At 39.2% G+C, this 11,133-nt stretch overlaps 2 protein-coding genes and 1 pseudogene across 2 annotated transcripts; all 3 read right to left on the minus strand.

The window, feature by feature from the left end:
• Window position 1: 1 nt before the first annotated feature.
• On the minus strand, window positions 2–2,495 carry LOC137746869 (chloroplast processing peptidase-like). Its single transcript, XM_068486886.1, has 5 exons — window positions 1,938–2,495; window positions 1,147–1,284; window positions 722–808; window positions 511–578; window positions 2–386 (listed from the first exon to the last, which is right to left on the minus strand). Exons 1-5 carry the CDS (start codon window positions 2,424–2,426, stop codon window positions 158–160), a joined length of 1,011 nt encoding a protein of 336 aa, XP_068342987.1. The 5' UTR covers window positions 2,427–2,495; the 3' UTR covers window positions 2–157.
• A 344-nt stretch (window positions 2,496–2,839) lies between these two features.
• LOC137746868 (pentatricopeptide repeat-containing protein At5g21222-like) lies at window positions 2,840–6,015 on the minus strand (annotated as a pseudogene).
• Window positions 6,016–6,148: 133 nt separating this feature from the next.
• Window positions 6,149–10,158, minus strand: LOC137746866 (disease resistance protein RPV1-like). Its single transcript, XM_068486885.1, has 5 exons — window positions 9,484–10,158; window positions 8,246–9,350; window positions 7,758–8,051; window positions 6,831–7,667; window positions 6,149–6,730 (listed from the first exon to the last, which is right to left on the minus strand). The coding sequence occupies exons 1-5, from the start codon at window positions 10,014–10,016 to the stop codon at window positions 6,149–6,151; spliced, it is 3,351 nt and encodes a 1,116-aa protein (XP_068342986.1). The 5' UTR covers window positions 10,017–10,158.
• Window positions 10,159–11,133: the final 975 nt, after the last annotated feature.

Below are 11,133 nucleotides of genomic sequence, written 5' to 3' on the forward strand. Positions count from 1 at the left end.
CGCTTTGCAATGTACAATGTCAATAACTATGAAGAACTAGGGCCTTCCAAAAATTTGCCCGTATGCGTGTTTCCTTAGAACAGAGATGTTACATAAGGTCGAAGGCAAAAAATGAAACAATTTCAAATAAAGCGCCGGAAGAAACTTCATATGGTTACTAATTCAATGATACACCTTCCTTTAGCTGAGACGCTGGAATGCTCTCCTGACCTTCCTTTACCTGAGACGCTGGAATGCTCTCCTGACCTTCCTTTTGCTGAGACGCTGGAACACTCTCCGGCTTATCAGCAGCACAGCCAGTCTCAAGAACCGTGGGACCGATCCTTTTTGGTGGCCAATACCGAAACAGGGATCTTCCTAAAATATTCTTGGTTGGCAATGGACCCCTAAACATTTTCACAACTTGAACGATCAATCAACAGGAGGAGGAACTAAAAGATAAAAAGTAAATCGAAGTTCTTGAAACTAAACATATCTCGCAATTCTGCACTTGGGTTTTAGAAACATTACCATACGTGTGAGTCATAGCTGTTGTTTCGATTATCACCCATCACGAAAACTGAGTTCTCAGGCACACGCTGTGCAACATAAACACGAAGAAAAAGATGCAAAGTTAACTCTCTAGGTAACATTCTTCTAGAAAAGATCTAAAACGTGGAAACCACCACATCCCCTCAAATAAATAAATAAAAGAACGTAAATGTCATAACATAATTCTTACAATAGGGGTCATATCATAAGCAGGTGGTTCAAGGATGAATTTTTCATCTCTCTCCACTCCATTAACTATGAGCTTCCCATTGCGTACCTGCAATCAGTCATCGTTTTTTGTAGTTAGGTTCCTAAAATTCAGATATTGATAGATACAAGACAACTTTCTTGACAGACATATAGAAACCGTCGCTGTATTAGTATAAATCTATGAACTTTCAAAGCAAACCAGAATTAAATTTTAATATCTAGATTGTCATATTACTCGTTCTAAACAAAACTTATTGAGATTTCACGTCTCACAGTAGACATGGCAAGGTATATTGGTCCGATCAACCTCTTGGTTGACATCGGGATATAATTAAGTGTAGCAAGAATTATGAAACAAAAAAGTAACGTCACGAAATTTATGACATGCAAAAGTGCTAGTCTCACCTCTACAGTATCACCTTCCTTGGCAACAACTCGTTTAATGAAGACATCATAGTCAGTATATCCTACTTGTTGAAGGACTGGTGGACTTTTAAAGATAACTACATCATTGGCACATGGCTTTCTGAAATAATATGAAACCTGACAATGTTAAGAGGAAGAGTCCGTCAGGTAAATATTCGACAACTTATCATTAAATGTCAAACAAAATAACATCACAAACTATAGACAAAGCAACTCTCATAAGACTTTACCCAGATCAGTGGTCATACAAGCGCACACAAATCTGATCAATTGAGTTTGAAATTATGAGAAATCTCTCACTATGTATAAAATGCATTTCCACTATCTCCTCAATTGTCTACCACTCATTCTAATTTTGTGCCCCGAAAGATTTTTTTCTTGCGAAGCCTCGTCCCCCGAAAGTTCAATCTTCATCTGTCATCCCCTTCTTCATCATCCTTCTATGTAACCTCAACCTCTCAACCATTGCATTTCAAGAAAATGGTAACTCCATTCTCACCCCCCCCCCCCCCCCCGCGGGTAATACAAGACCGATGCGTAAACTGGTCATTCGAATTCAATGGCTCCATCCAAATTCTAATTTCCGAAATCCGAATTATAATCACTAATTAACTTCAAACATAAGCTTCATCTAAAAATGTAGCTAAGCAGCAATGTTGCCATTACAATTACGACTTCTAAAGCGAAATCAATACGTTTCAAACCTCAGCAAACAGAAACCATACAGCATAAGCAATATAATCACCAGAAAAAATAAATAAAAATCTGACCTTTTCTGCTACAATTCGATCTCCCACATCCAAGGTCGGATACATTGACAACGAAGGAATGAACCTCGGCTCAGCTACGAAACTCCGAAACGCAAGCGACACTGCAATCGCCGCAAAAACCGTCTTCGCATCGTCGGTAGTGATACTGAACCATTCCGGAAAAGGCCCACTCTTTTTCTCCACCTGCTCATCATCCCCTCCGTCATCACCACCGCCTCCTCCGCCATCATCGCCACCCCCACTGCCCAAAACCGGCTTCGTTTCATCGCCGGTGTCTTTCAGAGCATTGCAAGAAAGTTTTCTGAGCTGGGTTTTACAATTAGGGAGCTTAAATCGTAGAAAGTTCTGGGCTTTGAAGTGGGTTTTCGGAATTGAGTGGAGACTGAGGACAGTGAAATTAGGGGTTTGGATTGGGGTGGAGAAGTGGGTAGGGTTGAAGTTAGGGTTTTGGAGGGAAGGTGATGGAGGGAAGACATGTAGAGAGAGCATCTCTCTTTGGTTCAAGCTAAGATATGCGTTCAATTCAGTCTCCGCAAATTTTGTAGCTTTTGGGTAACTTCTCTCTCTTGTTTGGAATTTTATCTGTTTTGGGTGGAAAATTTTGATCCAGCTACCTGTGCATGATTGGCTCTTGTCTTGTTTGTGGGTCCTACTGGGGTGTAAAACAGTAAAACAAGTGTTGACCCCAATCCAGCACCCATTTTTACTTCTAACATTTTTTTTAATTTTCCACCGTCGGATCAAATGAATTAAAGAAAATCAATTAACAAAAATTAGCAAATGATATGTAAGAAGTAAAAAATGATGTGTGGATAGCACACCCCTTAGTTTAACTTATCATTTTTTACTTCCTGCACACTTTTATATACAATCACAAATTAAATGAATAAATTAAAGCCAAATCAAGAGACCTAACTTAATAGCAAACGAAAAAACACACTGCTCTAACCAATTGGGGTAAGTTTGGACATGTTGTCTTTTCTTTTGTTACGTGGGTCGATTGGTTTTGTAGTATCTTTTGTTCAGTAAGGCTCTAGGTTGCATTTGGACATCCAGATGTAGATTTTTTAGCCTTGAATTATGAACACATATAGTATATGTTACACAATTCATGTAGCAAATTACACAATTTCAGAACACTTTAACTTGCACAATTGATCAGCAACACCAAAAGGATCAAAATAATCATCACCACTTTTGAATTCAAGAGTCAGAACCAAGGAATCCTTCTGCTCGCTGATCACCGTGACCGCCTTTGTTTCCTCGTTTACATATTTACACCACCGGACGTGTATTTACAAAATGCCTGAACATCCCAACTCGACACTGAAACTGCCTCCTCATACAAACAGTGGCTGCTGCCCTCTAAACGTAGATGATGTAGTATGCTAAGACACATGGTTTTAGCAGCATTGTGCTGCATACTTTCAGCTGAAAACCCAAATCCTCTTGAAATCATATGACCTCGTATACTGGCAGCAGATCCGCCGGTATCAGAAACTACTACTCTAGGTATCTGTAAAACATTAGGATAAGAGTACTTAAGTCATCTCCAAGCTCTGCTCAGGTACCTTGTCCCTCCTACTTTCTACTCCGAATCATTTGAGACTCTCATGGCTTCGATCACTAAACCTATTGAGCGCCACGCTTCAGCCACAAGCTGGATAGTTCTCCTCTGAGGAAAAACACCCTTCTCTTCCATTATATGGAGTAAGTCTTCGGCTTTCCACGGTTGCTTAGCTTCTCCATATCCCCATATAAGAGTCTCAAAAAATTTCAAATTCAGGGGATTCCCATTTCGCACATTTTCTCATAGACACTCAGGGTATGCTCCATTTTTTCCAGCAGTGCACCACCCGTTTATGATGGTTGTGAAGATTACAACATTCGGGTGCATGCCATACTTTCCCATGGATGTCATAAGTGATTCGACCTTCCCAGGCTCACCAGCACACACATAAGCTTTTGCAAGAATGCTGAATGCATGGATGTTGGGTTCTCTGTCAGATTTTATCATGTCATTGAAGACCTCCTGGCATTTTTGATTTTTCCATGAGTCCTGCTGAGCTCCATCCATCCATTATGGTGCTAAATGTTATTACATCCGGTTTCATCCCAAATTCTTCCATCGACATTAGTACCTGTGAAGTTAAGCTCTTTGTGTAAGTAAATTTTTTTGTGAGAAATTTGAGGAACTAAGTGCTAAAGCATCGAAGGTAAAAACTCACCTTGTCAACTCCATCAGTGTCAGTAATGTCCAGAAATCCTTTGATAAGAGAGTTAAAAACAACAAGATTTGGCTGCATCCCGAGATCCTTCATTCTGTATACAAACCTCTAGGCATCTGTCATGCTACCTTCTTTACATTAGCCATTTACTATGATGCCACAAGTTCGCTTGTTGGGGTGCACCTTGTTGTTCTGCATCTCGAGCATCAGCCTTTCAGCCATATATGTCTCTCCACTCTTGGAGTAAGCCCTTGTCAACGTGTTGTAAGTGGCTACATCGGGTTGAATACCAGATGCAACCATCTTATACACCACATTCCAGGCTTGATTCATTTTCCCCTCGCTACACAGGATCTAACAATAATTTTATACGTCCTGTCATTTTGTTTTGTATTCTCATCCTGCAACATAAGCTGTAGCAGTTTTAAAGATTCTTCAGGTTTACCAGCAATTCCATATCCTTTGATAAGAGTGTTAAAAATGCTGGTTGTGGGCTTACATCCACTCTTCTCCATTTTCTGAAAGATTTTCATGGCATCGTTGATATTTCCAGATTCAGAGGAAGCATTGATCATGGCATTAAAAAGTAATGAATCGGGCTTCGTACCATTCTCTCCACCAGAGAGGAGCGAGGGAATAGACTTGAAACGCCTCTGGCCTGTCAAAGCAGCTTCTAGAGTTGTGCAGGTTATAAGAGTTGGCCTGTGTCCTTCTCCCGCTAAACTCTTGAAAACGGAATGGGCCTCATGAGGCTTCCTTTTTTTCAATCAAAACATTCATCAGTTTCGTTCTTGAACGCACTACTTGACAACTGCTCCTGCCCAAACACCCTAGGCAGCGGGATTGGATTCCTGAATCTACCGGAGTTGATCCCTTCTTGCGCAAATGTGGCTCCTAAGTAGTCACAACGATCAGAATTAGGCCATTTACCATGCTTAACCACACACACGTATAAACTACGCCTATGTACAAAGGTTAATGAAAGAGCAACGCATTGTCAGTCTAATTAGTACAAGTAATGCAGATTAAGGAAGATACAGAATGCACATTGATCATTGAACCGTAAAATTATGTACGCTGCATACCTGAGTACAGATGATTTGTTGCCCAAATGGAATTGTTACCTCTTGGCGTCTACCCATGAGCTGAGCCCCTAACAGCACCAAACTCTCCCAATTCTTTTCTCCACTCCTTCCTCAATTTCACATGTAACTTTTTTGATTAAATTCAGATTTTGACTTCCAGTGCATACCTGCAGTGGACAAATTTGAGGCATGTACATTCAGTATATCAGAAATTTATCAAGTCTTAAATTTGAAATCTCAATTTATCCGTAATAGATTTTAGCTCGGTTGGTTAACAGCATTCGTCTCTGAACAACCCAAGGTCCCCTCTTCAATTCCCTGCTTTCCCAATATCGCTCGTATCAAAAGAAAACATAAAAATGAGGGAAAAGAATCTCGCCCAAATTAGAAAACATCCCAACCCACATCTTTCAAGAATCAAATCTTCATGCAATCAAATGGGTTTGTGGAAACCATCACAGTTATCATAACCAATGATTAAAAACACACTTAAAGAGTACAACTTGGGCATTTTACACAGCAGTTAAGTTCAGTAAACTTCAAAGCTACAAAATTTAGACCAAAATTACATGCTTAAAAATCCAATTAACTTAATGAATTAAGCTGCCTGGGTGGTAAGGATATCTACCTATTCAGCTGACAGTGGCAGAGGTTGGAGAGAGAGGTGGAGCCGACAGTGGCAGATGTTGAAATGTTTCTAGGTGCAATATATCTTCAAAATTCAAAACAAAAGAGGCTGATGATGAATGTTGCAGTGATCTGTAGTCCAGGAACTCAGATATGTGATGATGAGGATGAGCCTGATGATGACGATGCATACCGCCTTGTTCGTGCCTCACCATAGAGCCGATCCAGGTGTGGATCAATCTCTAGACAGATGACAGATGCTTTTTTGTCTTCAAAATTTTTGCCTTTTTCTGTTTCTGTCATCTGTAGTAATTCTCATTCGATTACTGGGATGATTATCAGATGGCCCATCATAGAACTGAGCTGGATGTGGGTCAAAAACATAACCAGCACGATCCAAATCATGCATATTTTCCTTCAGAGGTTTGTCCCATACTAGATTAACCCCTGTTCTCTTCATTGTACCAGAAAAATCGGAATCCGCCACAAAAATAATTTCAACTTTATCCCCGCCTTGCAAATTGAGCTTCAAGTTTGATATTTGTCCCTGCCAAAGGTAATAGGCCTCAGGTTCGCCACATGTTATCCGAGAATCCTCCCAATCTCCTCTACCTATGCAGGCTCGCAACTCAGTACGCTTGGTAGTATTTATAACAGTAATGGCAAGAGGAAGATGACAATCAAAACTACTGCCTGAACGATAAAAGCAGAACAGAGTCAGCCCTTCAAACTTACGACCATCACTCGGGGGAATATCGAAACCGACTTTATTGCCCTCATTGACAAACTCAAACCAATCAGGAACATGATTTCCATGAAGGAAAATGCCACCAAGTCCGCAAGAAGTCCATCCCTATATATACAATGCAACTGTCATACACAGATACATGTACATGTGCTTTTGAGTGTGTGAGCGTGTTACAGAAAGATAATTTAGAGAGAGAGAGAGAGACCTGTAGGATGTTCTTTCTAAAGTCAGCTGTGAGATTGGTGCACCATTGCATATCAATCATTGTCATGGAGTTTAAGGACTTATCCAAGCCTGGAACCTCAGTGAGTTTGGGTGAATCACTTACTTTCAGTTCTCTCATATTTGACATTTCCGAAAAATCTGTCATTGTTTCCAATGCTGGGCAACCAAACGCATACAGAAATTTCAAATTTGTTGGTAAATCAGTTACTGTATGAAGATTTCTGCAATCATTTAACCTCAATGTTTCAAGCTTTGAAAGACCGCTGATGCTCGGTAGGGTACAAAAATCATTCTCTTGAAGATCCAAATATTGTAAAGAAATTAGACTCCCAAAATCCTTAGGGAGTGCATCATCAGTTAAATTGCAGCATGACAGTTCTAATTCTCTTAAAGAGTTTAAGCCATATAACGAATGGGGCACATGAACATCCCGTAGAGATAAAGAAGTGAGGTTCTTCAATCTTACTATTGAAGGTGGTACTTGTCTTATGGCTGTATCCTCTGCTTCAAATATTCTCAATGATACCATCATCCCAAAGCAGTCAGGCAGTTCTTTGAATCTCCAACAGCCAGTGAGCCGAAGAGTCTCAACAGATTTTGACTTGTAGAATTCCCCTGGAAGTGAACAAAGCATTTCGCATTCATTCAGGTTTACCAAAGACAGTCTTTCAAGATGGCCAATGGAGGGGTGAATCTCATACAAACTCACACAACCTTCCAATATCAATTCTTCAAGATTTGGGAGTTGTGAAAAGTCTGGTGATTTTTTTAGGTAATCAGAAAAACTGAGATCAGTGCTTTTCAATTTCTGAAGCGACTGTTGCATAAAAACGAAGACAAATTGAAATTAATATCCAAAAGAAAGATCTCATAAAAAATAATAATAATAAAAAATAATTGATTATACCTTGGAACCCTCCCAAACTTGTAGCAGTTGGCTAAACTGCATGTCTAAAACAACTAGTCTTGGTTGATTAAGAAAGTCATCTGGTATGGACTTTAAAGGGAATCCATGCCAGCACAACCATATTAACCCTTTGGGAAGATGTTTGTACTTTCCATTGAGCTGCACGTTGTTGAGCTGAAGCAATCTCAGTTTCTTCATATTGGCGAATGCTTCTGTACTGAAACTGGACTTGTTAGAGCTTTGTACCGAAAGATGAGGGAAATCTAGAGCAAGCCCTTCAACGTCTTCAGTTCCCTGTCAACAACACGGTGGGTAAGAAAAGGATTATTTGCATATATTTTACGTAATTTTGCTAATTGAGCTTCTTAATGCAAATACATATATTTACACATAAATGTTGTTTAATGTACATAGACATTCGTGGTATAATGTGTAATGCTTTTCTTGTACGGTGCATAAATCCAAAGTTTTATTGGAAATGAACTTACAGATTTATTTGTCAATACTTCGGTTACCACTTGAGGATTCCACAATCTACTACATTTTTCAGGGTGACCAGGGAATTCTTCATAAATGATTACCCTGCCCATTTCTTGAAGCAAATCGTGCATCATCAAATTGTTTTCTTCAACAGTTACAAGCGACCGTTCACGGAGGATGCTTATACCTATTGTTGTAGAAAAGCCACATCCATCTAATATTTTTGCGACATAGTCCTTGTCCATTCCAACAAAGTAACAAGATATATCAAGAAATATAGCCTTCTGTTGAACATCTAGCCCACGAAAGCTTATTCTGAGTTTTTCTAGAATTTCTTCCTCAGGTATCGTCTTCAGTTTCTCCAATTGGTTTTTCCACTCAGCTTGGCCTCTGTCAATTAGTAAAGAGCCTAAGACTTGTAGTGCCAGTGGCAAACCTCCACAATAAGAAACTACCTTCTTTGACAGTTCATAATATCCTTCATCTGGACAACGATTCTCAAAAGCATGCCAACTAAAGAGCTCAAGAGCTTCCTTTTCATTCATTTTTTGAGCTGGATATATCTTATCCACTTTTAGTAGCTTTAGTAAGTGTTCATCCCTTGTTGTAATGATAACTCTACTTCCCGGACCAAACCAATCACGACTCCCAGCAATTGCATTTAGTTGGTCAAACTTATCTACATTGTCAATAATGACAAGTACCCTTCTACGTTGGAGATGATGTTTTATAACAGTGATCCCTGCATCAACGTTACTAATAATCTGAGGCTTGGCAAGTTGTAAGATGTCAGAAACAAATTTTCCTTGCAAATAGACCAGACCATGTTGGCTTGTAATGTCACGAACGTCGGCAAGGAAACATTTGAATTGGAACTTATGATGAATTTGGTTATAAATGGCTTTGGCAGCTGTTGTTTTGCCCAATCCACCCATCCCCCAAATTCCAACCATGATAACTTTATTCGATCCACCACTTGAGAGATGACTGGTAATTTCTTGAACACGAGAATCGATTCCAACAGGGTGCCTGGCCACATGTAATTCGTTCGTGCTGGGGAGCCATTCCCAGATATTCTCATCAATAATTCTCCTAATAAGCTTTGCTTCATGCCTGGAACACACAATTCGTGAGGAGATACAAATGGCAGTGCAGCCTTGTAGTTACTTACTATTTGCAAGACTTAACCAATCAGAAGAAAATATATATTGTTGATAAAAAAAACGTAGATGAAATGCGTGGTTACCCGTTGTCAGTATTTTTAAGGTCCAGACCAGACAAGTTTGCAGCTTGAGTAAGAGCCTCTCTCCATTGCTTTACCCTTTCTTTCTTGGCTTCCCGTTTTCTGTCATCTTTTTCTTCACGGATGTCATCTTCGTGCTTCCGAAATATTGGCGCTAAACTACCTTCCTGCTTCCTGATGTCTGAAGCTTCAACATGATAGAATATCGGCAAAACATGTCGCCCCAGTATGGATTTGCACTCCATGATCTTCACCAGTTCGTTGAGACACCAACTTGAATCCGCATACCTCTTTGAGAACACAATGATACAGATCCATGACTCTTCGATTGCCCGGAACAGTTGCTCTTTTATTTCTTCCCCTCTTTGTAGATCATCCTCATCGATATAAGCCCGGTATCCCCTTTCTTTCAAAGCCGCGTGGAGGTGGCCCGTGAAGCCATTGCGCGTGTCTACGCCGCTGAAGCTCAAGAACACATCGTAATTCCAAAGTTTGGACTTGGAGGAGGATGAAGAGGAGGCTTCGTGGGCCCTCATTGCGGTGTCCACCGTTATGGCACTGGCAGTGGTTCAGATCACGACTGAAAAAATGGCAGCATTTGTGTTTGTAACGACTGAGTTCCGGCCGGTATGGGGGAAGAGGAAAGAAACTGAGAAACTGAGTGAGTGTTTTTTTTGGTCAAAGGAAAGAAACTGATTCCGGAAACTACGGCCGCCATAGATCCATTAATATTATAATATAAAATAACAGTGACGCACATCTAAGGCCCTCGTTCACGAGTCCGGATACTGATCGGATCTGAGAATCTGTAAATCGTGTATATCATTATATATTCTATTATTATAAATTATTTTAAATATTTTTATTTAAAAATAAATATAAATAATATTTGACAAAAATTAGCCGTATGATTTATGATAAATGAACACAATTTATGAATTTCTAAAATCCTCATCAAAATAATCCAGAGAATATTCTGTTGGCTCATTAACAGCCTCCAATCGAATCGTTTCCACTTGGCGTCTACCCATGAGCTGAGCCCCTGACAGGCTGACAGCAACAAACTCTCCCAATTCTTTTCTCCACTGCTTCCTTAATTGCATTAGTTCCACAATATTATAGCTTATTTTATTTGAATCTAAACGATATTATCTAAAATTATATTAATAAAATTTTCTTTATTAATCAAAGGAAAGTAAAAAGATATTTTTATCTTTTACTATAAAACAAAATCATGAGCAGTAAAGTAAATTCATACAAACTAAATTTTACTGTTTTTTTTCAAAACCTCACCCAAGAGTGATCCTAAGTCCTAACATCCTCTAATTTTAAAAAATAAAATATAAAAAAAAAAAAACTTCTCTCTCTAATCCACATTCCTTTTTCCTCCCTCTCTCCTTCCCATTTTAAAATTAAAATAAAAAGTATTTTCACACACGAAAGTGTGGGGCATATGCTAGTCTATACTAAGAAAACAAGTAGGTTTAGTCTCACAATGAGCTAACAATAACATATCTCAAACTCGTCTTTGATCAAAACTTATGTTTGTTTTTAAATGGGAGGGAGGGAGGGAACGTGAGAATGAGAGCGGGAATAGAGGTTTTTGTTTTTTATTTTTTATTTTTTAATATAAAAAAATCACTTGTAGTTCAA

This window comes from Pyrus communis, chromosome 10 (genome assembly GCF_963583255.1).
Source record: "Pyrus communis chromosome 10, drPyrComm1.1, whole genome shotgun sequence".
Classification (NCBI taxonomy): Eukaryota; Viridiplantae; Streptophyta; class Magnoliopsida; order Rosales; family Rosaceae; genus Pyrus; species Pyrus communis.